The sequence below is a fragment of the Rosa rugosa genome, chromosome 1, assembly GCF_958449725.1.
Source record: "Rosa rugosa chromosome 1, drRosRugo1.1, whole genome shotgun sequence".
Classification (NCBI taxonomy): domain Eukaryota; kingdom Viridiplantae; phylum Streptophyta; class Magnoliopsida; order Rosales; family Rosaceae; genus Rosa; species Rosa rugosa.
Window position 1 is genome coordinate 48,915,041 of NC_084820.1, and position 28,000 is coordinate 48,943,040.

At 40.3% G+C, this 28,000-nt stretch overlaps 3 protein-coding genes and 1 pseudogene across 7 annotated transcripts; all 4 read right to left on the reverse strand.

The window, feature by feature from the left end:
• Window positions 1-4,838: 4,838 nt before the first annotated feature.
• Window positions 4,839-7,069, reverse strand: LOC133729569 (uncharacterized). Its single transcript, XM_062157116.1, has 2 exons — window positions 6,004-7,069; window positions 4,839-5,770 (listed from the first exon to the last, which is right to left on the reverse strand). The coding sequence occupies exons 1-2, from the start codon at window positions 7,067-7,069 to the stop codon at window positions 4,839-4,841; spliced, it is 1,998 nt and encodes a 665-aa protein (XP_062013100.1).
• Window positions 7,070-12,835: 5,766 nt separating this feature from the next.
• LOC133729576 (glyoxylate/hydroxypyruvate/pyruvate reductase 2KGR-like) lies at window positions 12,836-13,708 on the reverse strand (annotated as a pseudogene).
• LOC133725231 (uncharacterized) lies at window positions 13,189-15,896 on the reverse strand. Of its 3 annotated transcripts, none has more exons than XR_009854321.1 (4): window positions 15,739-15,896; window positions 14,326-15,553; window positions 13,598-13,896; window positions 13,189-13,327 (listed from the first exon to the last, which is right to left on the reverse strand). XR_009854321.1 is itself a non-coding variant. In XM_062152395.1 (3 exons), the coding sequence occupies exons 2-3, from the start codon at window positions 15,528-15,530 to the stop codon at window positions 13,815-13,817; spliced, it is 1,287 nt and encodes a 428-aa protein (XP_062008379.1). In that variant the 5' UTR covers window positions 15,531-15,553; window positions 15,739-15,896; the 3' UTR covers window positions 13,358-13,814. The 3 variants fall into 3 exon arrangements, 1 of the variants encoding a protein (XP_062008379.1); XR_009854320.1 differs by having other exon boundaries at window positions 13,193-13,327; window positions 13,609-13,896; XM_062152395.1 differs by lacking the exon at window positions 13,189-13,327 and having other exon boundaries at window positions 13,358-13,896.
• A 5,660-nt stretch (window positions 15,897-21,556) lies between these two features.
• On the reverse strand, window positions 21,557-24,127 carry LOC133725230 (uncharacterized). Of its 3 annotated transcripts, XM_062152393.1 has the most exons (4): window positions 24,026-24,127; window positions 22,563-23,796; window positions 22,010-22,111; window positions 21,561-21,922 (listed from the first exon to the last, which is right to left on the reverse strand). In XM_062152393.1, the coding sequence occupies exons 2-3, from the start codon at window positions 23,771-23,773 to the stop codon at window positions 22,030-22,032; spliced, it is 1,293 nt and encodes a 430-aa protein (XP_062008377.1). In that variant the 5' UTR covers window positions 23,774-23,796; window positions 24,026-24,127; the 3' UTR covers window positions 21,561-21,922; window positions 22,010-22,029. The 3 variants fall into 3 exon arrangements, with proteins under 3 accessions (XP_062008378.1, XP_062008376.1, XP_062008377.1); XM_062152394.1 differs by having other exon boundaries at window positions 21,557-22,111; window positions 22,558-23,796; XM_062152392.1 differs by having other exon boundaries at window positions 21,560-22,111.
• Window positions 24,128-28,000: the final 3,873 nt, after the last annotated feature.

A 28,000-nucleotide genomic window follows, 5' to 3' on the forward strand; every position in this document is an offset into this window, starting at 1 on the left:
GAAGAGGATTCAGAAGAAGTAAAATCAAAGAGGAAGAAAGCCAAGAAGCAAAAGAAAGGGGCAATCAAGAAGGAAGAGCAGAAAAAGGAGACCCAGAAAGCAAAGATTGAGTGGAAGCAACAGAAGTGCACACTCAGTGCATTCTGGAGAATGGTCAACGCACACAAGGATAGAATACCAGACATCACAAAGGAGATTTTGAGGGGTACAGACTTTGGTGAAATGATGGAGCCGTTCTGGCAGGACAAGATAACCGAGATCCAGCTGCACAAGCATGAAGCGGACCTGGAGATACTCATGAGGCACTTCGACCGCACAGACAACAAGTGGAAGTTTGGGGATGTTGTTATGGAAATAACGGAGGAGGATGTCACGGCTTTATTTCACCTTCCGGCTGAAGGAGAAGTGTTCAATGTGAACAGGAGGGTGGTGAGGGAAGAGATGGAAGACTCCCAAATATTTGGCAGCCCTTTAAAGACGCAGGCTGTCCTGAGAACAAAGGTGGAATCGAAGCTGGTGACTGAGTTGACAAAGCCTGCAAAAGAGAAAGATGCCAGGAAGATAGCCGTGCTAATGATGACATATCTATTCAGCACATTCTTCTTCGCCCGGACCGGTGCTCAGATCACATGGGATATGGTCGCCGTATGTGAGCGGATTGAGAACATAAACATGTACAACTGGCCAAGATTAATTCTGAACTTCTTGATGGAAGGGCTACAAAAGTATAGGAGGAACAGTCCATCTGTTTTGAATGGATGCCTTCTTCTCGTCTATTACTGGTTCCTTGAGAAGACCAAAGCAAAGACCTGGATACCTGGAAAGCAGAATGAAACTCCACGATTCATCCGATGGTCGATAAAGGAAATATTTAGCCTGGAGCAGATGTACAGGAACGAGAACTTAGCCGTGGTAAGCAAATTTCAAAAACATTACATCTATGTTCTTTTCAATGTTTACTACACAGTACTGACTTGTTAAATGTAACAGGATCTGATAAAAGATGGACCGTGGTATGCGAAAATTAGACTGGAAGACCTCGAGCTGGGTGATGAGGTGCAGGACACACCAAGCTTTGACAACTGGGTGAGTGGCTCAACTGAGCTTGTCTGCTGCCAGTAATTGTGGGGGAATAGATACATTATTGGGACCCAGTAATGTGTTGACACATGTTCAGTTATACCTTAAACTAATCCTATGAAGTGAATAACTGATGTTTGTTTGTTAATTTTAAAACATTGACTTGTTTACATGGGAATATGAGCTTTTATGGTAGTCTAGTAAGGGGCAATAATATTATTACTGGCCTCCAGTAAACACATTATTGGGGACCAATAACTTGAAGGTCTTGGTTCTCTTTTTTACAGGTGCCCCAGGCAAGCCAAGCGGAAGAGGAACAAAATGAAAGGTTGACGGGGAATATCAAGGAACTAATCAGGGAGATGGAGGCAGCCATTGGTGAGACAAAGCCCACAAAAGAAATGGAGGCAAAGCTAGGAAGGCTTGCTAAAGCAAACGAGGAACTGAATGCGCAGAACAAAGATCTATGGGGCAAGCTGAAGGTTGCCGATGAGAGGATTAAAGAGCTGGAAATTGAAAAGAGGGCAAAAAATAACCTCATCAGGGCGTTGCACATCCGGCTTGAAAAGGAGAAAGGAGAGGTCCCCCCACCACAAAGACAACTTGAGATAGTTCCTTTCATGCCGAAAGTGGTCCCTCAAGATGAAGTTGAGGATCAAAATCCAAACTTTGGACCAAGCGCCGGAGAGGAAACCCATTATGCAGCCAGTGTGGGAAAGTCGACGGACACGGTGACGTCAGAGCTTCCTATTGCACAGGAAGTACCTGAACAACAATATGAAAGCCGTTTTCAACTGGGGCAACAAGAACATGGTAATGAAGAGGAAGATGAACAGCTAGATAACATCATAAGGAATATTGCTGAGAAAGAAGTGATGGCAGTAGTTGGAAAGGTAAAACAGAAGGAAGGGACCCATGCCAAACAGGAACAACAGAAGAAAACTCCGGAGATGCATTCTATAGTGAAGAACGTGAAGACATACCGGAGGGCTGCCAAGAAGGCTAGAGAGGAGGAGTGGGAGTATGACACTCCGGAAGAGGCAAAAATGAGGAAGAGAGCTGCACCTAAGAAAGCTGGAATCATGCCGCAAGCCCAGAGAAAAATGGAACACAATATTAAGATCAAGGGAGTCAAATGCGATAAGCGAACATGGAGGACACTGGACCCAGCAGTGGCAAGGCACTATCGAGACTTCTTCAACGTTGCTGTGAAAGACACGTAAGTACACAGCCTGGTTTAAAATTGGTATAACAATTCAAATTCCGTTTTTCATACTGATAAAAACTGCATTGGGATCAAATGTTTCAATATGAATAGGACCGAGTATTGGATGAGCACTGATCTTCTACGCCGGATCACCAAGCACGACCTAAGAGTAATCATCCAAGATGGGGACATCGAAACTGACGTAAGTCTTTCAATGAAAGGCTCCATTTAATGATTTATTGGGTCACAGTATAATGATTACTGCCCCCCAATAAAATGCGTATTTCATGCAATTTTATTTTCTCTTGTTCACTTATAATGTTCTGATGAAAAATCCAATGACCCAATTGCAGGTGATCAGCGTTTATATTGACTTGTTGAAGTCTGATGCAGAAAAGCAAAATGCGCAAGTGGGATTCCTCACAGTAGACGCAGGGGTATGTAGCCTAAACCAAATACATTGAGTTATGTGTTTATTGGAAAGCAACATTGTGTAAAAAGGCTGAATTATGTCGTACTCTTTGTGTTATGGGGGGGGGGGGGGCAGTAATCATTCTATTGGGGGGCAGTAGAGCGATTATTGCCCCATTTTTGATACTGAATATATATCATGGTGTGTTTTGAAGATGTTCTGTTTATTTGGTTCATATTGAATGTAAATCAAGTGGTCTATGTCGGGAAAATTGGGTGCCAGTAGGCATATTACTGGCCCCCAGTAATGTTTCTACTGCCCCCCACTAAACCTGCAAAACTAGCACCAGTTTCAAGGATATTACCCAATTATTGTTAATTTTAACTTGAATTAACTTGGTTACGTTCTGTATACAGTACTATGCTATAAAGTATGAATAGACCAAAGAACAAGATGAGGACACTACACCTTTTGAGTGTGGTGTCGAGACAATGATTTATGAACCCCTGTGGTCAGTCTTCCGTTGCAAAGAGGTGCTAGTACCAATTCACCACACCACAAACATGCACTACACCTTGCTGATAATTGACAATGAAAAAAGGAGGTTCAGTCATATGAATTCATTGAGGCCACCAATCGATGAATTCACCAATGAGGAGAAGTACCACCGGAATGCAGCAAGAGTGGTATGTAGTAATTCCACGAATGCAGTTTTATGTTTTCCATACTGTTAGCATGCTTTTGTTGAACTAAAATTCTATAACTGCAAAAAACAGGTAAAGCACATAAAGAAATTCATACATGCTGTGAACTTGACTAAGATGAGAATACCGGGCGAAAGCCAAGATCCAGATGTCACTCGTGAAAAATGCAAAGGCGAAGATGATAAGGGAAACCTGATTATTGTTGAAGAAGCAATGACCGAGGAGGAAAAACAAACCAGGAACTGGATCTTAACCAATAATGTTGTGGAGACAGACTACGAACTCTATGAAGACTTTGACTGCCCGCAACAGAACCCATCATCGTAAGTACATTAAAGCAAACTATTTGTCCTAATAGTTGTGTAACATTTGTCGTTGCTGCCTACATTCCTAAACACCCATTATTTTTACTTCTTTACAGTGGTGATTGCGGCCCCTTTATGCTCCATTACATGGAGAGCATTGTAAATGGCGTAGAACCAACCAAGGAAGGCGGGGACAACATAAGGACAAGATTGCTTGAGAGGTTCATGCACCTACTATTGGGCAGAAAGTGAGGCATGAGATTAGATATAACATATTTAGAAAATGTAGTTTTCGTATCCAAAGAGTAGGGATTGTAAAGTTCTTGTACTAGCCTTATCTTCAAACTATGGTGAAATGAACTGCATTTTTGGATGATATAATATACTGTTGCTGACTTCAATTAGAAGCAGGCACTTTACACAAATGCTCCAAAGTAGACATGTTACTACCTCCCAATAATTTTTGTTGTTTAGGTCAGAATACTATTGAGCCCCACTAACATTTAAGAAGATGGCCAGAAGTATCTCAGTTGGTATTTAAATTTGTTGGCAACATTTGAAAAGGGTTTCAAATCACTAGGTGTCCTTGAAAAGATGACATTACTGGGGGCCAGGAATTTGATTACTGCCCCCCCAGAAACCAACTGTAAGCACTAAAAACAGCTCAAACCTGTTCGGATATTGGCTTCAACTATCTAAAAGCAACTGTAATAAACCCAAAAGTATAATTCTGTATTCATGGAAAGAATAATGATTGTTTGAGCCTGAATATACAAAGAGTCGGTGAATTGATGATGACATTACTGGGGGGCACTAATATGTTTATTGCCCCCCAGAAAACAACCTGTAAGCATATAACCTGTTGGAAAATTTAACTTCAGCTATGTAAATGGAATTTTAATCATCCCAACAGTAAGAATCTGACATCTGAATGGTAAAATGATTATTTGAGCCTGAATATAAACAATTACTGGCCCCCAATAAACCAATTACTTCCCCCCAATAGACAAATTCAAAACCTAAAAACTCTTTACAGAGCCATATACTACTGATGAACGAGAGGTTCAGTGCAACTCAACTTGTTATGAGTGCCCATTTTGCCACAACGACCACAACGAATCAGCTTCTTTTCAATTAACCTCTCCAACCGACTTGAACCGCTTCACCCTAGGCCTCCCGGGGGGCCTCTTATCAACATTGGTTATCGGACGGATGGGAAAACTACAGCTCTTCTTGAACATATCAACATGAAAGTACTTATCAATATAATCATATACATTCTCAGAAGCAGCTTGTAATGCAGCAAGGCTGTGAGGACAAGGAAAACAATTGATCTGCCATTTCACACATGACCATGAATGATCGGAAATGTTGACTACATATGAAAAGTCAGATCTAACCTCATAAACTCCAGGACTAGAATAATGGACACTGAAACAACGAGATTTCTCCATCTGCACCTTCAACCTTTCCTCCATTTTGGGAGTTAGTTCTGTGGTCCAACGTTCTGCCTCTTCCATCCTCTTACCCGCCATCTCCATTTGTTTTATTCTTGTCTGGTCCAGCATACAATAGACTGGCATCAAACGCTCAATTGCAATCCAAGAGTTAAATGATTCAGCAATCCCATTAGCCATAACTCCATATCGACAGCTAGTATAAAATGCACGGCACCAATTTTCCACAGGCAATTCAGCAAGAAAAGGGTCAATAATATCGGCACCACCAACTGCTCTAAGCAACCGCAAATTGAAACGGTATTCCTTCTCAGTAGAGGAATATGCAACCTTAAAAAACTTCTGCTTAACATCTTCTATCAATTTTGAAGTACCTTTACCCCTATATTTACCGGCAAGGTTCGCCACCAAGTGCTTGTAACAAAACAGATGAGGATTACCAGCAAATACCTTATCGAAGGCACTCAACAATCCAACACCCCGATCACTAATAAATGTGATAACTCTTCCTTGAGGTTGAAGCAGACTCTTCAAATGCTTGAAAAAGAATGTCCAGTTTGCATCGGTCTCAGAATCACAAAAACATATGGCTAGAGGGTAGAAACCTGCATGTACCAGATCACAGGAAAATCAGTCTACTGGGGGCCAATAATGTTGTTATTGCACTGCAGGAAACTATCATAGCGTCGCACAGCAATGTAAAAATGATATCTATCCCAATGAAAGAAACTAAAACAAGAAATATTAAGCACACAGATGAAACTATTACAAAAGCCAATATTACTGGGGGCCAATAATAACTTTATTGGGGGGGGGGGGCAATAAACAATACAGCTACCTTGATTTCCATTCCTCCCAGTTGCAGAAAGAATCTGACCCTTGTAAATGCTTTTACCAAACGTTCCATCGACATACAACACAGGCAAATAGAATTGGAAGCCTTCTACACAACCTCCGTAAGCTACGAAAAGCCTCTGAAAACGATTTGAAGATGGTTCAACTTCCAACACAAAAGAAGAACCGGGGTTACTCTGCAAAACAGCTTCCTTATACCAAGATAACTTGCTGAACGTGTCCGCATCGGAACCATAAATCGCTTCCTTAGCCCGATGCTTTGCTTTCAAGGCAACCTTGTAGGAAATATCAAACCCATATGTTGATTTGAACTTGCTCATAATCTCCCTTGGCTTCAATGAAAGATTATAGCTAACATCAGCAGCAATGCAAGTCTTGACAACCTTGGATCCCAAAAGCTTGTGCTTTTGAGTCCTAACTACACCCTTGCAAGTGTGAATATTATTCAACTCTGTTATATAAAGGCAACCATTGGCAGATGATGAAAAAGCACGAAGATGCCAATCACAACCTTCGGTTCCAACATTTGCACAGACTGCATGAATACGGTCCAAATCATTTCTCAGGAATACAAACTCGAAACCAACTGCAATTGCATACTTCCTGAGCTTCTCACGAAGCTCAGCAGCACCATGAAACTTATCCCCGACATGATGAATATAAGAACTCCACTCATCAGACAAATAAGTCTTGTGAACTTCAGTCCTGAATGCATCACCCAAATAATCATCTTCATCAATAACTTCCGAACCACTATCCACCGAACAAGATCTCCTACAACCTCCCCCAATCTTTAAAACTGAAATATCGACACACTCTAACCTATGTATTCTAGCAGAGCAAAACAGCATCTGGAAATCACGATCGTTACGAAGAAAACAAACTTCACAACCTGGAACTGCATACTGAAGCTCAATAATATCACTTGGCAAAAACTGGAATTTACGGAAAATGTCTTCATACAACTCAGAGTAGCTCATGCATTGATTCAAAGGAATCATATAACCTTTGCCAGAGTAAAGGCACCTAGCAACCAGGGGATCAGCCATAGACCTGCGAAGAAAACACAGGCGAACGAATCTATTATTAAACCTAAAACACATATTACTGCCCCCCAATAAACTGAGTAGTGCCCCCCATTGATTTAATCAAAACTACAAAAACGAAATAGAACCAGTATCAAATTACTTTTAAAATAATGAGAAGGATAACTAGACAACAATTACAGCGACTTAATAACACATAAAAACATTACTGCCCCCCAATACACAGACTACTGGTTCCCAATAATATAGTCAAAACAGCCAAAACAATCTTGAAAATGTAATAAATTGCAATGCATCCAAATAAAAAGATCAGTAAGCAACAATTATAGATACTAAAATATCATTGAACACACATTATTAGCCCCCACTAGAAATATTACTGCCTCCCATAAATTTAATCAGAAATACCACAACACTTCGGAAACAGCTCAAACCCAAATCCAAGCATGAATTCACCAATAGAAACACGAAATTAATACAGAAATTCAAAACTAACACAATGCACTCAAAAACAACTGGAAGTACAAATCAAAACTGCAAAAACAATTCAAAACCAAAACAAACATAACACGAAGCTCTGATTCAGAAAAATCAGTTCGAAAATAACACAACAATTCGTACACAAAAATTCATAAAATCAAACAGATTTAATCGAGCTAAAAGCCAAACAGAAGCAGATTCCGCTAAAGAAACAAAAGCAAACCGCAGTGGAGGAACACAGAGAGCATCTCGATCTCGATCCATGTGAAAATCGCAGCAGATGTTCTCTCTCTCTGAATCGCAAATCTTCTACCACCAGCGCCCAATACAAAACGCAGATCTTCACACACCGAAATCGCCGGAGAACTTCACAAACCGGAACCAGGGAGCTTCTCTCTCCTGTCTCTAGAAATCGCACAGCTCCTCTCTCTCTCTAAAATGATAGAGCTCCACCCTAAAAAACCAGGGAGCTTCTCTCTCCACAAATCCAGCCGATACTCTCTCTCTAAAATCGGAGAGCTTCGCTCCATAAATCTCGATTCTGTTACATTTTGAAAGCGTTTCAGTTATAGAGGGGCAAAAGCGTCCTGAAAATTGAATAAAACAGGGACGTGTCGAAAAGGTTGGGTAATTGGGGTTTAAAAATGAAAAATGTTGATTAAGTGGGCAATCTCTTAGAGTGTTTGGGTAAATGGGGTTAAATGACCCCAAAATTGGGTAAATGATCATTTCCCCTTAAAATTAATCATTATGTTGATTTGTTGTCCTTGAGTTGGAAATGTGTTTTGTGGTTATTTAAGTTTACTCACATCGAAACTGAAGTTTTGATGTTGTCGTAGCTTGGACGTAGAAGGGTACTTTGGTTTTAGTCTTCCGCTGTGTAGTGAGTTTTGTGTGTGTTTATTCATCAAATTGTTATTCAGTTTAATTTGTAAACTCTTTAGTAATATAATATGTGACTCTAAAGAACGAGTCAGTATTGACATTGTGAGCTCAGTTCGTTTTGTTGCATAGTTTAAATGAAAATTTTTCTGAATGTTCTTTTTGAGCTTGTTAGGTTATCGCGTTTCGTATTCGAATTTCTTTATTCGAAATTTGGGGCGTGACAGTCAAGTCATAGTTAATGTAGAAATAGAGACTAGACCAGATCCAATTACATTCTTTGTATATAAAATGACCAACAATCCTTCAGGTTTGACAATTAGTTGCATCTACTACTCCAAAGATGCATATGCAGTTAACAAAACAAGTTGTGTTGGGCATCAGGTGGTGTTAATTATCGGTCTTTTTGGCAACATCGATTGCGAAGGTATACTTTAGCTTCAGATCGAGTTCTTCTTGTGATGCAGAATTTTAACATTAACATTTCTAATAGGCAACCTCAGAGAACTCATAAACATCATCTGCTTCGTGATTTATAATTTCTGCATTTTTAAATTTGTTTCTTGCTGTTGCGATTTGGTCTTATTGCTATGTTTTCTCTAGGGCTACCACTTGGTTTGATAATTACCAAATCGACCGAATACCAACCGATGTTTTAGGTTTGGTAAACTGACTTTTTGGTAACCGAGACCAATAAAACCGAAATAAAAAATTACAGAAAAAGTTGGTTTGATTTTGGTAAATACCGAATCTACCAATTATCTAAATATTAGATTTATATAGTATGGTTTTCAATACACATACATGTATATTAAGAAATAAACATAAAAACTTTCATAACAATATGAACATTACTACATATACTACATTAATATATAGGACATGTATTTTAAGTAATCTAGTCAAAGATGGTTAAATAATCAAATGTTATTGAAAATGGCTAAAACTTGAAGTCATATATATAAGGGGCCGTGGCCACTTACCCAATTTCAGCTTCAAAATTGCCCACTTACTCCACTAAGAGTTTTTTTAACCTCATTTACCCAATTCAGTGTTAAATGACAATTTCAACCTTCAACTAATTAAAAAATTACAGGTTCACTCTCTCTCCTCTATCTCTCTCTGCAGCTGCAGACTCTCTCCCTCTCTCTCTCTCTCTCTCTCTCTCTCTCATCTATTTCCGGCGAGGAACATCCCCATCGATTTTGGCGGCGCAGGTTCGGATCCTGATGGCAACGGAGACGGCGGCAACACGGAGAGGCTGAGTGACGCCGACGACGCTGCTTTTCCCTTGCGGCTTTCCTTTCCCGGACAGAGGCGACGCTTCGAAGCTCCACGCTCCAAGTTCGGGTCTGGGCTTTGCTCGGACGCTTCAACATCGCTCAGACGGCGTCGTTCTCCAAGTTTGGGTCTGGGCTTCGCTCAGACGTTGACACTTCAATGTCACTTAGACGGCGTCGTTCTCCAAGACTGGGCTTCTCTCGGACGGTTGACGCTTCAACGTCGCTCAGACGCATCGTTCTGTTGGATTTTTTTTTTTGGGTAAATTTGGCATAAGGCTTATACATTTCTAAGGAAAGAGGAAAGAAGAAAGAAAAAAGAAAAGGTTTTATCGAGGAGTTATGCATGTCTATTGCGGGTCAATAATATGATTATTGGGGGGCAATAAAATTATTATTGGCAATAATAAGATTATTACGGGGCAATAATAAGATTATTTATTTGGATAAACCTACAAAAACTTTCAAAATTATAAATATTTTCACTTTTCACTAATTATTGACAGGGTTCTAAAAATCGGCCTAGGCGGCCGCCTAGGCGCTGGGCGTCGAGTCACCGTTCCGATTATAGGCTAGGCGATGGCTGTAGGCGTTTGGCTCCTTGGCGGCCGCCTAGGCGGAGTTTAGGTGGTCTAGGCGGAGCTGCTGGGCGCTGGAATAATACTAGAATTTTTTTTCAATTCCTCAAGTTGCAGGTGATGGCGGCGGCGAGAGAGGTGAGGGTTTTGAAGCAGAGGGCGTCGCGGTAAAGGCGGAGGTGGAGTTGAAGTGAGAGAGAGTCCAGGTCGGGTTCGGAGGTTTAAGAGATGGATTCGGGTTGGGACTTGAGAGAGGAAGGGGACGGAGGTGGGGAAGAGGAGGAGGGTTGGGACTTGAGAGAGGAGGGAGGAAAGTGAAGGTCAGGGAAAAGAAGAGGTGGCTTTCTTTCTTGTTCTCCATTTTCTGGTAGAGTGAAGAGAGAGACATAGAGTTCGGGAAGAAGAAGCAGGGGAGAGAGAGAGAGAGAGAGAGAGAGAGAGAGAGAGAGAGAGAGAGAGAGAGAGAGAGAGAGAGAGAGAGAGAGAGAGAGAGAGAGAGAGAGAGGAAGTGAGCAGCTTTTTGACTTTTTTCACTTTTTGTTGTCATATGGTTTGGCCACGTTGACATGATAAGGTTAATTGGAATTGAGATAAGGGCACGTGAATTACTCAATCAAATTATTAAGTGATTTTAGTATTTGAATATAATTATTCAATTAATTATCAAGAGTTATGTGAAAAATTTAATTCATTTGTATTTATTATTATAATAAAATAAAATAAAATAAAAACCGCCTAGTCCCCGCCTAGGCCCCTGGGCGCTAGGCCTCGGGTTACCGCCCGACTAGCGCCTAGCGTTTTTTAGAACCTTGATTATTGATCCCCAATACCCTTGTTATTGGGGAGCAATAATATGTTTATTGAGGGGCAATAACATGATTATTGGGGGGCAATAATATGATTACTGGGTATTATTGGGGGGTAATAAAATCAGACGCCGGAATCCTGTCACCAAACCGGTAGCCGGATTCGGGATTTCGGTCACCGGTCGCCGGATTCCGGTCACCGGAGTCCGCGGCCGGCCACTGGTCACCGGAGCACAGCAAGGTGGAGGATGACTTTTCTCTCTAAGTGAGAAAGAAGGAGAGGGCAAAAAAGTCCCAAAAATAAATCAAAAGAATAAAAAAAGAATTAATTGGGTATTAGGGAAATAATCTCTTAGAGTGTTTTGGGTAAATGGAGTTAAAAAACTGTTAGTGGAGCAAGTGGGCAATTTTTAAGCTGAAATTGGGTAAATGATCATTTCCCCTATATATAAAAGAAAGCTATAATTAGAGCATCTTTAGCAGACTCTCTATTGTGGCTCCTTAGCTATTTTGGAGAGCATGTTTAGTTTTTTATCTATTTTAGCAGCTGCTCCAGACTCTTAAGTGGCTCTCTATTATAAGTTTTAGCTATCTCGCTCCTAAATATAGAGAGCGGGATGAGGCTCTCTATAATTTAAAACATTCATTTTAAGTTATTTTATGTAATTTATAAATACATTTAAACTATTTAATATTCATTTAAAAAATAATATAAATTCAAAACTACCTAAAATAGAGAGCACTGATGCAGACATATTTCTAAAGTGGCTAGCCAAAATAACATTTTAGCTACTTTGGCTAAAATTTGACTCAAAAATGGCTAGCATTGCTAAAGTTGCTCTTAGTAGATGAATACAAAGTTTACGATTATAAAATTGAAAAACTTAGTTTTGTTCATTTTAATTTATATTATAAAGAATTAGTTGTTCTAAAGTTGGTAATTAATACCAAAAACTGAAATACGAATTTGGTAGATATGATTAAAAACTGAAAATTTGGTTGGTAATTGATAGCTTAGTTTTGAAACCGAAAGCTTTGGTTTTAAAGTTATCGCCTAAGTTCTTTTATAATCAGCAACAACAATCACTTCTAAAGATTGAAGTGAATCAAATCCGATCAGAGGATAATGTAGCGGACTTATTCACTAAGTCGTTACCTAAATCCACCTTCGAGAAACATAACTAATTCGAACCGACCGAATAACATCCCTAATTTTCTTTGTTCTTGTTCCACAACTAATTCCATTTACAGCAGCAATCTTCGTGTAATCGTATTTTTATCCAAAAATCAATCCTTTCCTCCATTTCTAAGGACCCAAACAACATTCTTGTAAACCGTTTCTTCAAAACCTTCACTCCAAGCAATCTTAACCCAAAACAGAGACTCCATACTTCTAGCTAGTGCGAGCAATCTTTGTGGGCTTCTCATAATTAGCAAATATGTGAATGGGTTTCCGTCCAATATATTATGGTCAAATACATTACTTTGCTGCTTTGCTCATCAAATTAAAAGTTTGTTTGCTTTGAATTAGATAGATGAGTGGATGCAATGCAACCAATCACTAAACCAAGAAGCCAAATATGTATTTGAAGATGCCATGAGATAATTTCAATAATGGACCGGACTTGTATCAATCAGCTGTTTCGACATGAGTTTCCCAATCCAGAAACAATGATCTTAGTTACTGTAGTGCCAAATCAAGATGATGCCTCCAATGGACATTATATACGGATGCACAAACTGTTAAATCACAGGTGTCAACAATGGTTTGTTCAAGAAGTGAGCCTCAAGATTCCCGATAACAAGGTCAGCCATTGCATTGCAATTTTCTGTAGTGTCCCTTCCTGCATAAGGCAAGAGCACCACAGTTTCAAGCTCAAGCAGCTACACATCGAGGCCAGCTCCACCTAATCAGCCTTCTAGCAGTGCAGATACCAACTCAGGCTCATCAACATGATGACCCCTCCCAATGTTAATGAGAACACCCTTTGGCCCCAAAGCATCAATGACTTCACGATTGATGATGTGGCGGGTTTCTTCAGTAAGTGAGCATGCAACAACTAGAACATCACAGTATGAGGCCAATTCCAGAACAGTAGGATAATACTTATACTTCAAATCTGGTTTTTCTGTTCTGGAAAAGTAGGCGATGGGACAGCTAAAAGCCTCAGCTCTCTTGGCAACTGCTTTGCTGATTCTTCCCAAACCGAGGATACCAACTGTTTTTCCAGTGAACTGAAATGAAAGAAAACTATTACAAAAGGGAAAACAATTAATCTATATCAGGAAGACAAATAGGTAAAGAAAAAAGAGAAAAAATGTTTTTTTTTTTTCTTTTTCCTGTCAATTGATGAACTTGACATTTCATATTAAAGCTACAACTATGTCCAATTAAAAAAGTTCTTATAGCAATATTCAACTGGCAGGCATAATCAAAGGATAGTAATTGGAAACAATCAATAAATCACACTAATATCTATCAGAAATATATTACAACCAAAATACCCTAATAACACCTTGGGCAACCAGAAATGGTAATCTTAAAGACTTTCCATCTTCCGTAACAAAAGCAGTCAACTGTGCATGCCTTATATCAGCCCACAATATAAGCCTCATTGGAACTGGAGGACCAAACCCAGGGATAAACAAAGCACAAAATCCAACATTAACAAAAGCGGTCGACTGTGCACGCCTTATCTAACCCCTCCCAACCATAGACAATTCACACCAACTGAAAACCTACACCCATCATACTCCGCTTGCGCTTGTGGTTGTGGTGACGCTGGCTCTTAGGCTCGGAGGATCTGAGAGATATGAACAAAAAAATAAAATGACAGAACAATTGCATAGCTGTGCAAATGCATGCAAAAGCCGAGATGAATAAAAGCAAAAACCAACATATAATACATTGGTAAAGAAAAGGATGAAAGCAATAAAACAAGAAATGTAATCCAATTTGGAGGGAATAGTTCAAGCTGCTAAAACTGGACCAACATAGGTAGTTTCTAATTGTATTTGCCTGCTAATCATTTGGCTTGAAAATAAATCTTCAAGCACTGACGTTTTTTTTTTTTTATCATAATAACCATGCACCTTCTTTACTTTATTTTATTTATGGGACATCATGCATATCAAACCATGAAACTACTAGACACAATGAGAACAGTTGCTAATATACTAAAATCCGAGGGGGGGGGGGGGGGGGGAGGAGGGGAGTGAGAGAGTGACCGTACATGACGAAGGCATCCTGGAAATTGAAGTAATCATAAAGCCTCGGAGACTCGTTGTTCTCATATTCGCAAGCATTAGAAAAAGACGAATTAATATTGTCAAACTGATGATAACTCAGAGGAAGATCATGGTAGAAGTGTTTCCCTCCTCCATCACCATCATTTTGAACATCCGCTTTCCATTTCACATCAAAAGTTGCTACAGCCAACGACCATGAAGTTTGATCAATTTCTCCGGATAGAATGAGACAGAATTTGTTTTCACCTACATAGCAAACTTTTCCACCAAAGAAATAGTTATCGGGGGAGGGAAGCTTAGAGTTGCTGTTCAACTGATTAAGTGGCTCTTGATACAGTAGGTCACCATTAGATGCCAAGAAGTAACCCACTAATCCTTGAGCAGTATAGCCAACGGCGAGGCCCCCTTTTCCCGGTTCTGCAAAACATATAGAATGGTAGGGCCAAGCCGGTATCAGAGGCAGTGAGGGGTCCTCAATCTTGTGGTCTACCATTTCCACTTCTGATTCATATGAGGTGTCCCGATCAAACTGCCACTCTGCATCTACTATGAATTCCCATTTAGGTGGGGACTGATCCACGTTGTAACAAAAGAACCCATGACGAGTGCACAAATAAATCTTTGGGCCCAGCACAAAATGAAACCCATGAGTAGGAGAAGCAGAACGCAAATGATAGTAATTTGGAGGCACAGGCAGCTCCTCCCATGACTGTTTTGCAGAATCATAGCACTCAAAGGCCGGAGATGGAAGCGTACCTCGATAGTAATATGGCCGAAAACTCATTACGTATACCTTGTCACCGATGGTGGCCAAAGGTTTGGCATTGATCTTTGGTCCTTTTGGTTTTGGAAAACCAGGAGCAGCAGAGATTTTTCCGTTGGAGGAATCTAACACAAAAACATCACAACTGAGGCCAGAGGGGTCAAATTCGTTTGCAGCAACGGGAAATCCTTCCCACCAATACCTTCCAGCTCTTTCATTCTTCCGAATCCTTTCTCCTCCAACCATGTACAATTTATTCGAATCTTGCAAAAAAACACACATTCCATAGGGGAGTTTCTCCTCCAGAAAATCTGCCACTAGTTCAAACTCAGGAGATTCCTTTTGCTCCTCGAGCTTGTTAAGATTCACCCTTCTAAGATGTTCCTTAAATTGCAAGTACAAATAGTTTTCGACCTTCTCCCCCATGCTGAGTGTCACCCCTAATCAACCTATCACACAATCAAGTAGAATAATATCACAACCATGTGCATACAAAAACCCAAGAAACAAATCCCTAACCCTAACCCTAACTAGGAATTAGAACACAAATTAATTCAATTCCGACGGCAATTACGGCTCAACGAATAAGAAGCAAAACAAAATAAGAAGCAATTTTAAAGGGTCTAATCGTTACCTGGACCGACCAGTTGTCCTCTGCAAGTTTTGTGGAGACGAAGAAGGTTTTGCTCTGCTTTTTGGGATGCGGCTGAAGTCCCAATTCTCCACAATATATATGCAGGAGAATGACGGAATTGGAGTATGTTACAATGGGATGGGTGTGAAGATGGGCCTTCAGTCTGATCTGTTTATATTTACAAAACTTTAATTACCCAAAAAAAAAAAAAGATTTTATCCGCACATTCTTATCCTATTATAATTATTCCTTCTTCTATTCTCTCTCGTTGCAGGAGAGAAGAAAACCTTGCCGCCGACTTCTGCAATCTTGTTCTTGGTGACGCGCGGACGTCTCGTCTAATGAGAGTTTGAAATTTTCAAATCATGATGGTTTATTTAAAGAAAATTAAAGACAGTGGATGACTCTTATGTGATCTGAACGAAATAAATGGTCAAAAGTGTTGATGAATTTAATCCAGTTAGGCCCGGAATATAATTAAGGGAAAAATTCACCAACGGTGTCTAGACACTTAGGGGACTTTCAAAATGATACCTGAACTTACAAAGTTGTCAATGTGATACCTGGACTCATATTTTCGTATCAACGTAGTACCTACGATCAAATTCCGTCACGACTCCGTTAAATTGTGCACGTGAGGCCGAAAAAGAGGGCAAAAAGACCGATTTACCCTCAATTTTTTTTTTTTTTATTTCTTTCTTTCTACTTTTTTATTTCTTTCTTTCTTCTTCTTCTTCTTCTTCGGAGTTCTTCCCCGACGGCGCGAGTACGCCTTATTGTTGGACTGGTGTTGTGCTTGGGTTGTATGTGCTAGGTTCAGTGTTCAATTCATGGTGTTGAGGGCTCCAATGGCGGCCTGGAGAGGTTGTTTCGTTGTGGGAGATGAAGGTAAGTGGGTCGAAGGGCTGAGAGGAGTATGGGATCAGAGAGGAGTATGGGACGACAGCCACTGCATCCACCGTGAACCACCAACCCCTCCGCAACACCACCAGCGTCAGATCCCCCTCACCAGCACAACCCCACCAGCCAGTCCACGAGCGCCACCGTCGACCCACGAACCGAACGACCATGGATCCACGAACAGGAGACGAAGACAATCAACAGAGGACCGCCGACGAACCACCTCCAACCGGCGCAAAAACGCCACCCCAACCGACACAGATCCAACGCAGGAAGCACACCATCCGCCACAGACCCAGAAGCAGGACCACCGAACCGGAAACGAGGGAGAGAAGAAGGAGCGAAACCATGACCGGCGAGGAGGAAATCGAGATCGATCTGCCCCGTCACCGACCGCCAACCCAGAGCCGATCCTCGCCAGAGAACCAAGCAGCACGCCCGGGCCAACCTCCTCTCCCGGGCCGGAACGCAGCGGCGATTCCGATCGATTCCATCAAATCGCCAGCGATTTTCCGATCGTCTTTAGAACCCAGAAAAATCGCTGTCTCTTCTGCATAACCAGAGGGAAGAAAAAGTTGAAAAAGAAAAACAAGAAAGAAAGAAAAAGAAAGAAAGAAAGAAAAAAAAAATAAAGAATAAAAATATAATAAAAAAATATTTTTGAGGGTAAATTAGTCTTTTACTCTTATTTTGTGCCTCACGTGCCGGACTCGTGCCTCTAGATAACTGTTCCGTGACGGAATTTGATCGTAGGTACTACGTTGATACGAAAATATGAGTCCAGGTATCACATTGACAACTTTGTAAGTTCAGGTATCATTTTGAAAGTCCCCTAAGTGTCTAGACACCGTTGGTGAATTTTTCCCTATAATTAAGTAGGGATTGTGTCTCCCTTAAGGGAAAGACCCTAAACCGATTGGGGCTCGTGGAATCCGAGCAGATAATTAAGTAGGGATTGTGCCTTTCCCAAAACCCAATCGGAATTCCGCTTAGTACGGGGTTTTCTATATAGGGCCTAACCGGGATAAACCGGTAACAAATAATAATAATAATAATAATAATAATAATATTTTTTTTATCGAAAATATTTGATTTTTCACAATATCTTCCAAGGGTGGGTAACCCAGAAAGAAAGCTAAGAAGAAGAGAAAAGAGCTCCCATCAGGATATTACAATATATAAATTAGGAGAGACAAGTACGGTGACCTGTTTGCAATGTTCAATTTGTTGAATGGGCGCAAAATCATTCATATGTAAACTTGGAAATTGCAAGTTTGATTGCAATAGCACGTAAAACATACCAAGTGGACGTAAGCCTTTTATGTATGAAGAATGATGATGGCAACAATACATTTGGTGGTAATTCAATTGAGCCCAACCTTGAACAGATCAAATTATATTATTAATAGATTTTTTTTTTTCTGAGAGAAACTGACAACTCAAATTAATTGGGAGGTAAACTCCTTAGAAAGTACATCAACAATACAAGCTGGAGGCTCAAGGCCCCAAAATAAAGAACTAGAAGAAGAACAAGCAAAACTAGCTAAAGTATGAGCCACGACATTGACTTGACGATAAGCATGAGTAAAATAAGAACCTGACATCTGCTGAAGAGGCCGAAAGAGAATGGCTTGTTAGCCGGAGAACAGACTAAGATCACAATCTCAACTCCACAGAGGGTGCATGCAGAGCTCACTAGCCTTTTCGAGAATGTGACTTGCAAGTTACTTCTCTTTGGTATCTTTTGGCGTCGACCTTGGCTAGGCCTCTTGTTCTTCATCGCCATAGAAGAAACTTGGATTGTGGAAGAAGAGTATAATGAAAGAGACAGGATCGGAATTCGGAACACAATACTAATGCAGTAATGCTAGCTTATCTTTTCTTGCAGTAAATCAACTTGTGATGTTTTGGGGGGGTATCCATACACAAACATGTATTTATACTAGTGCTCTTAAAGAAGCACTTATGTTGGGCATATTTGTAATTGGGGTCTTAATGCTCAATTACAGTATATGATTATAACACAAGATCTTTTGGAAGTTTCTATTTGCCAAGGAAGATCTTTGGGAAGTTACAACTTACAAGTTCTTATTCACCTAGTAGATAATTACTGTGCATGTGAAAACTAATAACCCCATTATGATTGGCATAATACACACTCATAGAGTTAATCTTAGAAGTCAATGTGAACCACCTACAAACACCCCTGACTTAAACAGAGAGCTACGGTTTTTCAGGTTAGTCTCCTCATGCTTCTTCTTAAGTGGCAAAAGTAAAAGGCAACGAGGTTCATTTCATTTTGATCTTTATTCCATGTATCTTTCTTTGAAGCATTATCGACACCTAAAAATTTAAGGGGAAAAGAAAAACACACACGCACACAATCTTTTTAGTGGAACAGTGTATGGATAGACCTTCAGGTCTATCATGTCAAATCCTCATACAGCAAGACAAAATCACAAAGACAACTTCTCTCACTAAAACCATCCTTGCCTTTTGAATGCTATAGAATTGCATTGTCAACGACCAAGAGCCCGAAACCAAGATTTAGTGAAAATATCAATTGCAGAAAGTAGAGAACTAAACATGCCAGGGAAAGGTTGAGAGGTTGAATTGTACAACCAATATTTTATGAGTCAACAATACCACAAAATTTCTGAACAGCTCAACTGTATAGGATATGAAAAGGTTGAGATTTGATATTATGAAATTTACTGTCACAGATAATCAGTTTGGCAAGCCAATAAAGACTTCAATGCCATCATACTTTGCAGGCTAGCTTTAAAACATTTTGCTAGAAGATAGAACATTGACACCGCATGCAACGAGGGTACTTGATCCAATGAAGTTACAAAGTAGATTGCTCAACTAAATCCAGTTGACCACTAACCGCCAAACTTTGTCCATGAAATTAGAGTGAACAAATACTAGAATCTGTAGAAAGCAACATTTGTCTTTGCAGGTTCCATACATTTTGCAGCAGTGATTTCGCAGCAGACAACTTGTGTAAAAGACATACTAGTTCTATACTACTAGGATTTCATTGGCTGAGCTAGAGGCCTCCAGAGTCCCAGCCTATACTTGTGGGTGTATTTCAAGATCAGCTTCCTCTGCAAAACAGAAATCAGATAACTTCGTTAAATAAGTTCCATGTTAGAAAATTGAAGAATTGTACTCATGAAATTAAACCACCAAGCGTACAACATTGGAATCCTTGGAATTTCATTCCCAAAAGGTCATAGTTCGCATTCATTCCCATGAAAAAGAATTCAAAAAAGATTATTGAGTGAGATCCAAAGCAAAAGCAAACAAGAATGAGCATACCAAAGCTCTTTTTGGTTACAGATACCAGAGCCTTATTATAGCTACACATTCCTAATGTAATAACTACTGTTATGGAGAAAATAAACTTCAATGTGCTAACATGTAAGATGGACAAGCCCATAAAGTAAGTGATGTAGACTTGAGATATGGATTACTTGTTTGATAGGGATGCCAAGTTTCTTCAGTATGAGACTACAAGTGATCAGCAGCTTCTGAAAGTCACCAATCTCAGATTCAATTTTAGCCACATGAGCTTCCACCCCATTACCTACTCCATTTAATAATTCTGGTATCCCAACCTTCTCTGCAAGAAAAAGAACCAGCAAAACACAATTTGAGATTTCCAATTGACACGAACGTTCTTTAGATCCAACTTGGATTCGAGTGAGTTCCCACACCGACACCGACAGTTCCCAACCAATAGTGTCTCTTAGGGAGCTTGCCCTGTTGAGTTTTATCTCTTCATGGTTATGCTTTAAACACACTATATATTGGTTCAATAACAGTTTGTTAATAGTCTAGCTTTTTGAGCTGTACATAATTCAAGATGTCTTAGGTTAATGTATTTGGACCAGTCCTCTAGCGAGATGGTGTAACAACATTCTCCTTTGAAAGCCTCCTGAACAATTCTGCAGTTTTTTCTTTACAAACATAAAGATCGCTAGTTTCTTGATGTGAGCAGCTGGTATCAGAAAAACCATTTGTGATTAGTTTTGTTTCTTATAGAATGTGTGCTGCTGATAACTGTGAGTGAAAATGCTGAATGTATAAGTGTTGCATACAAAGTATGTGTGTTGCTGGACCTTTTTTATTTATTTGCACAGTAAAAGTAAATGAGTTTATGTGCTGCTAATATAGTTTACAAGTGACCTCAATGAAAATGACTTTAGATTAATGTTTAGTTTACAAGTGATCAATAAATGAGTTTATGTGCTGTTGGACCTTCTGATAGAACGGATAATTAAACTACAGCAACTGTGAAATTAGTAGAAATCTGAGCAACATTATAGTTCTTACAAACTGAAATATATTCTTTCCCTAAATCACACGGACTGCTTTCAAGAACTTGGATTGCTGAGAATCTTTTTACCACAATTAATCTTCTCAACAGCAGCATTCTTTTCTGGAATTCTTCCTATCTGTACTATTCTTTCTTTTGAAGCATCAATTGTTGTGGAGTATTTTAGTACTGACTTCAATAAAACTGAAGATAACATCAACTCCTCGAGGCTCTATAAAGTAAATGTCCAAACAAACAAAATTCAGTGAAGAATATTTGTACCAAATGCTTATGGAAATATTCCATCATCCAAAAAAAAAGCTTAAAGGAGACCAGTTACTTCCTCCAAGTCAAAAAGGAGTAGATTTATCCAAAAAAGCTTAAAGAGACCAGTTACTTCCTATCTTTTGCAACAATAACTGATAATTGATATAGTCTGGAGGGAAAAACAAAAAAACAAAACAAAACTACCATTAACCAGAAAGCAAGCAAGATTAAAAAAACTTTCCGTTTTTCATGACTAGCAGAAGCTTGTATCTAATAAAGCTTCCTCCAATCCGCATAAGTAAGACGGGAGATTAAAAGACAAAAGAGAAAATAAATGGCATGATTAAGACGGGGCTTTAAGAACCTGGTTAGTATTTAAGAGTATTACAATTTACACATATCAAAGTTTTGGACAAATGAATATCCAAAGCAAAAAGTTGACTTGGCATGCATTCCACAGTTCTATGCCTAGTAGCCTAGTACCAAAAGTCTTGTACAATCTGTTTCTCCATGTCAATCAATCACCGGTGGGCGGTGGCAAAACGTAGTGATATTCATAGACAATTTATATCAGCCCATAATATATGCTTAACTGGAGAGGACCATAACCAGGAGGAGCTCAAAACCCAACATTAACAAAAGCAGTCGACTGTGCATGCCTTATATCAGCCCACAATATAAGCCTCATTGGAACTGGAGGACCAAAACCAGGGATTAAACAAAAAAAAAACCAGAACCCAACATTAACAAAAGCAGTCGACTGTGCACGCCTTATCTTACCCCTCCCAACCATAGACAATTCACACCAACTGAAAACCTACACCCATCATACTCCGCTTGCGCTTGTGGTTGTGGTGACGCTGGCTCTTAGGCTCGGACGATCTGAGAGACATGAACAAAAAAATAAAATGACAGAATAATTGCATAGCTGTGCAAATGCATGCAAAAGCCGAGATGAATAAAAGCAAAAACCAACATATAATACATTGGTAAAGAAAAGGATGAAAGCAATAAAACATGCAATGTAATCCAATTTGAAGGGAATAGTTCAAGCTGCTAAAACTGGACCAACATAGGTAGTTACTAATTGTATTTGCCTGCTAATCATTTGGGTTGGTATCAAACTAGCAGTTTGCTATTTGAAAATAAATCTTCAAGCACCGACTTTTTTTTATCATAATAACCATGCACCTTCTTTACTTATTTTATTTATGGGACATCATGCACATCAAACCATGAAACAACTAGACACACGGAGATCGAACACAATGAGAACAGTTGCTAATATACTAAAATCTAAGAGAGAGAGAGAGGGGGGTGGGGGTGACCTTACATGACGAAGGCATCCTGGAAATTAAGGTAATCATAAAGCCTCGGAAACTCGTTGTTCTCATATTCGCAAGCATTAGAAAAAGACGAATTAATATTGTCAAACTGATGATAACTCAGAGGAAGATCATGGTAGAAGTGTTTCCCTCCTCCATCACCATCATTTTGAACATCCGCTTTCCATTTCACATCAAAAGTTGCTACAGCTAATGACCACGACCATGAAGTTTGATCAATTTCTCCTGATAGAATGAGACAGAATTTGTTTTCACCTACATAGCAAACTTTTCCACCAAAGAAATAGCTATTGGGGGAGGGAAGCTTAGAGTTGCTGTTCAACTGATTAAGTGGCTCTTGATACAATAGATCGCCATTAGGCGCAAAGAAGTAACCCACTAATCCTTGAGCAGTATAGCCAACGGCGAGGCCCCCTTTTCCCGGTTCTGCAAAACATATAGAACGGTAGGGCAAAGCCGGTATCAGAGGCAGTGAGTAGTCCTCAATCTTGTTGTCTTCCATTTCCTCTTCTGAATTATATGAGGGGAGCTGATCAAACTGCCATTCTGCATCTTCTATGAATTCCCATTTAGGTGGGGATTGATCCACGTTGTAACAAAAGAAGCCATGAGGAGTGCACAAATAAATCTTTGGGCCCAGCACAAAATGAAACCCATAAGTAGTAGCAGCAGAAGACGAACAATAGTAATTTGGAGGCACAGGCAGCTCATCCCATGACTGTTTTGCAGAATCATAGCACTCAAAGGCCGGAGATGGAAGCGTACCGTGATAGTAATATGGCCGAAAACTCATTACGTATACCTTGTCACCCATGGTGGCCAAAGCTCTGGCATTGATCTTTGGTCCTGTTGGTTTTGGAAAACCAGGAGCAGCAGAGATTTTTCCGTTGGAGGAATCTAACACAAAAACATCACAACTGAGGCCAGAGGGGTCAAGTTCATTTGCAGCATCGAGGAATCCTTCCCACCAATACCTTCCAGCTCTTTCATTCTTCCGAATCCTTTCTCCTCCAACCATGTACAATTTATTCGAATCTTGCAAAAAAACACACATTCCATAGGGGAGTTTCTCCTCCAGAAAATCTGCCACTAGTTCAAACTCAGGAGATTCCTTTTGCTCCTCGAGCTTGTTAAGATTCACCCTTCTAAGATGTTCCTTAAATTGCAAGTACAAATAGTTTTCGACCTTCTCCCCCATGCTGAGTGTCACCCCTAATCAACCTATCACACAATCAAGTAGAATAATATCACAACCATGTGCATGCAAAAACCCAAGAAACAAATCCCTAACCCTAACTAGGAATTAGAACACAAAGAGCAAATTATAATCAAACGCTATCCTAGTTGACGAGCATGAACTACAAATTAATTCAATTCCGACGGCAATTGCGGGTCAACGAATAAGAAGCAAAACAAAATAAGAAGCAATTTTAAAGGGTCTAGTCGTTACCTGGACCGACAGAGGGCAAGTTTTGTGGAGACAACTCTACTTTTTGGGATGCGGCTGAAGTCCCAATTCTCTATATATATACAGAAGAATGACGGAATTGGAGATATCATATGTACAATGGGATGGGTCAATGCTGATCTGTTTATATTTACAAAACTTTAATTACCCAAAAAAAAAAAAAAAAGATTTTTTCTTGAGATTTTTATCCTATTATAATTATGGGTTTTTGTCCATTTACCTCATTTCTTGAGATTTTTATCCCACTTACCCCATTAAGATTTTTTAATTCCCCCTTACCCAAAACACTCTAAGAAAGTCTTCCCTAATACCCAATAAAGTTTTTTTTTTAATACCATTTTACCCTCACCCATGTGTTACTTAGAGAGAGAGAGAGAAACCATAAGAGACTTCGCCAGAGCCCCGTCACCAGTCACCGACCGCCGCCTACCGAACTTTTCTGAAAACCTCGCCGGTGGTCCCCAAAGAGGTCGCCGGAGATTTCATAGGTCGCCGGAAAGGTTTATTACCCCCAATAGACGTCTATTGCCCCCTAATAGACATCTATTGTGGGGCAATGGAGGTTTATGAAACCTTGCCGGAAGTCACCAAAGATGTTGTCAGAGATCTCATATAGGGCCGGAGAGGGTTATTGCCCCCTGAATAAACCTGTATTGCCCCCCAATAGATGTCTATTACCCCCCCCCCCCAATAGAACTTTCGGTTGCCGGAATGGGAAGTAATCTCCGTAAAATTAGACAAATAAAACTTTGATTAAGGAAAAAACAGAGGAGATTACATCAATTCAAAACATTTATTGCCCCCCAATAGACGTCTATTGCCTCTCAATAGCCATTTAAATTGTCACTTGATAGTTTTTTTTTTCCTTCCAACCTTCTCCCCCATTTTACCCAAAAAAATAATTTGTTTGGGCACCCACTCCTTCACCTTTCTTCGCTGGTTGCAGACCAGGGGCTGGAAGAATAGTCGGAGTCGTCGTCATAATAGAACTGGTCGGTGGCCTCTGCTCTATGATCGATTTTGAGTTTGAAATCGAAATCGACGTCTTATCCAAAGCTCTGTGGCCCCTCAACTTCGTTGTCTCCGACGGTTGATTTCCTCACCGCCTTTCCTCCATAACTCGATCGAGTAACTTTCCGAGACTGCGCTTCGGTTTCGCCGAAGCTACTCTTCTTCAAACTCGACCTCACCTCACTCTCCGATCCAACCGAAGCTCTGCTTGACTCGCACGAAATCTCGCCGGCTTAGTATGAGTTCACAGAGAAACCAGAGGCCTCACTGCCTCAGTTGCTGTTTTGGGGCAAAAAAGGCGTCGTTGGCAGAGGAATAGATGTACAGTGGCGGAGGAGACGAGGATGAGAGAGAGCACCGTGTCGTTGTCGTCGTCGGCGTGGAGGGAGGGGGAGAGAGAGACAGCAGGCCGGCGGCGTGGAGAGAGAGGAGAAAGAGGAAAGAGTGGCAGCTGTGGCATGAATGCAGTTTCTTAATTATATGAAGGGCAAAATTGTCATTTTATTTTAAAATGGGTAATTGGGAATAAAAATATGTTGTTGGGGTAAGTGGGATAATTTTGGTGCTTTGGGTCAAGGACCCTATAATTATTCCTTCTTCTATTCTCTCTCGTTGCAGAAGAAAAGAAAACCCTGCCGCCGACTTTTGCAATCTTGTTTTCGTCTGTTGGCGCGCCGATGTCTCGTCTAATGAGAGTTTGAAATTTTCAAATCATGATGGTTTATTGAAAGAAAATAAAGACAGTGGATGACTCTTATGTGATCTGAAGGAAACATATGGTCAAAAGTGTTGATGAATTTAATCCGGTAAGGCCCGGGATATAATAAGTAGGGATTGTGTCTCCCTTGGGTGAAAGACTCTAAACCTGATTGGGGCTCGTGGAATCTGAGCGGATAATTAAGTAGGGATTATGCCTCCCTAAGGTGAAAGACCCAAAATGAAATCGGAATTCCGCTTAGTATGGGGTCTTCTCGATGGCTTTATTTCGAGATATATAGGTCTAACTAGGATAAACTGGTAAAAAAAAAATAATATTAATAAAAAGATTTTTTGTTGAAAATATTTGATTGTTTCACAATACCTTCCAAGGGTGGTTAACCTAGAAAGAAAGCTAAGAAGAAGGGAAAAGAGCTCCTATCAGGATATTACAATATATAAATTGGGAAACACAAGTACGATGACCTGTTTGCAATTTTTAGTTTGTTGAATGGGCACAAAATCATTCATATATATGTAAAATTGGAAATTGCAATGCGGGCAAGTCTCTTGCTTATTATTCATCAAGGTATGGTTAGTGTTGACATAGAGACGGATTGTGCCATGGTGATTTCTCCTCATACAAGTAATACTGAGGACCTTTCAGAGGTTGGCTGCATTGTTGAGGATTGCAAAGCGTATATGCGTGCAATTCCATCTCTTAATCTTTACTCTGTCTATAGAGAAGAAAATTGTGTAGCCCATAGATTGGCGCACCTTGCTATAGAAAATTACTTAGATGATTATTGGCTAGATGAGGCTCCTGTGATCATCTGGGATGCACTCTATGAGAATTCTTGTACTAGTACTCGAGGTGTAGGTAAAATGTCCCCCTCACTGTACAATAATCTTTCAATTATGAATAATATTTCCAGGCTTGGGGCTGAGCCTCCCAGTTAGGCTAGGTTTCGAACCCCGTTTCAAAAATATATATATATATATATATATATAAGCTTTCATTCTACATTTGGTGGTAATTCAATTGAGCCCAACATGAACAGATCGATCGAACTAAAAGGGGTGCATTGAGGGTTATTAGTTCATGAATGTATATGCTGATTCTCACAATAGAGTCTATTACAACCCACCATAAGTCTACCAAACAAATATACACAAAGGAAGATGAAAACCCTATTCTCCCTAACAGCGCCTCCCTTTGCGCTGACTCTAACCCCGCCTCCTCTTGCCGGCGAGGGCCATAGCGGCTCAGGCCAGTTTCCAGTCTCCGGGCGTCTTTGCCCTCCTTTTAATCTGTTTTTGCCGAATCTGATCCCTATTGCTGATGGTTATTATGACGGGGTTGCTGAGGCCCTTGTGATTTGGGCTAGCGAAAGCCATGGCGGCAAAAGGGTGGAATGCTTCATCTATGATGGTGACCCGGTTTCCTTGTCCGGGTTGCCTTTTCCAATGGCTGCGAAAGGTGAGACGCTCATGTGGCTGGAATTCCCCGTTGCTGATGGGGGTTCGCGAATATGGTTCGACAGCGTAGCCGCCAATATGAAACTGGAATTTGATGTAGGAGATAGTGGTGCCGTCGCTTCCACTTGTTATGATCTGTTTGGAACAGAAATCAATATGAAGGATGGAGGCACGCCACTATGTGTTGGCGAGGTGGAGCTGCTGATCTCTGCAAAGCGGGCTACTGGTGGCGGTTCATGGGCTCCGGCACACAACTGGATCGGGATGTCCAGATCGGTGGGACAGGTGAGCCATCTTTTGGCTCCTTTCCGACCCCATCGGTCGCTGGCGTTGATGGAGGAGAAATTTGCGACTGTAGTGGCGGAGGAAGCATGCCTTGGGCTCCTTGGGCCACTGACAGCAACTGCCACAATGAAATCCAGTTTTGGGCCGGTCTCTTGGGTCCAGCATGAGTATTGGGTCTTTGGACCCATTTTTAATTAGTTTTGTTATAACTAGCCTATTACGTACTATGCGAGTAGTTCATAGTTATAGGCTCACTTTTTAAATAAGTGAGCGGCAAGTTCTAAGATAGTTGGTCTATCCTATATACCACTGTGGCTCCTCCACGAAATCTTGTCTGGCCATTGTTATGTGTCAGCGGATGGGTATGTAATGACCTTCTTAGCATGCGCTATTATCAATGGAATTCCATTATTTCAAAAAAAAAAAAACAAATATACACAAAGTGGTGATCGAAAAGAGGCTATAAAAAAAATGAATAATAAGAAA

What these genes read in the sequence shown, in the direction of transcription:
- LOC133725230 (XM_062152392.1), bottom strand. Translation starts at nt 23,773, where the DNA reads ATGGGGGAGAAGGTCGAAAACTATTTGTACTTGCAATTTAAGGAACAT. An exon ending in TTCCAGGATGCCTTCGTCAT is followed by an intron (nt 22,112 to 22,562) that starts GTAAGGTCACCC and finishes CATGTCTCTCAG; the next exon opens with ATCGTCCGAGCCTAAGAGCC.
- LOC133725231 (XM_062152395.1), bottom strand. Translation starts at nt 15,530, where the DNA reads ATGGGGGAGAAGGTCGAAAACTATTTGTACTTGCAATTTAAGGAACAT. An exon ending in TTCCAGGATGCCTTCGTCAT is followed by an intron (nt 13,897 to 14,325) that starts GTACGGTCACTC and finishes CATATCTCTCAG; the next exon opens with ATCCTCCGAGCCTAAGAGCC.
- LOC133729569 (XM_062157116.1), bottom strand. Translation starts at nt 7,069, where the DNA reads ATGGCTGATCCCCTGGTTGCTAGGTGCCTTTACTCTGGCAAAGGTTAT. An exon ending in TGGGAGGAATGGAAATCAAG is followed by an intron (nt 5,771 to 6,003) that starts GTAGCTGTATTG and finishes TGGTACATGCAG; the next exon opens with GTTTCTACCCTCTAGCCATA.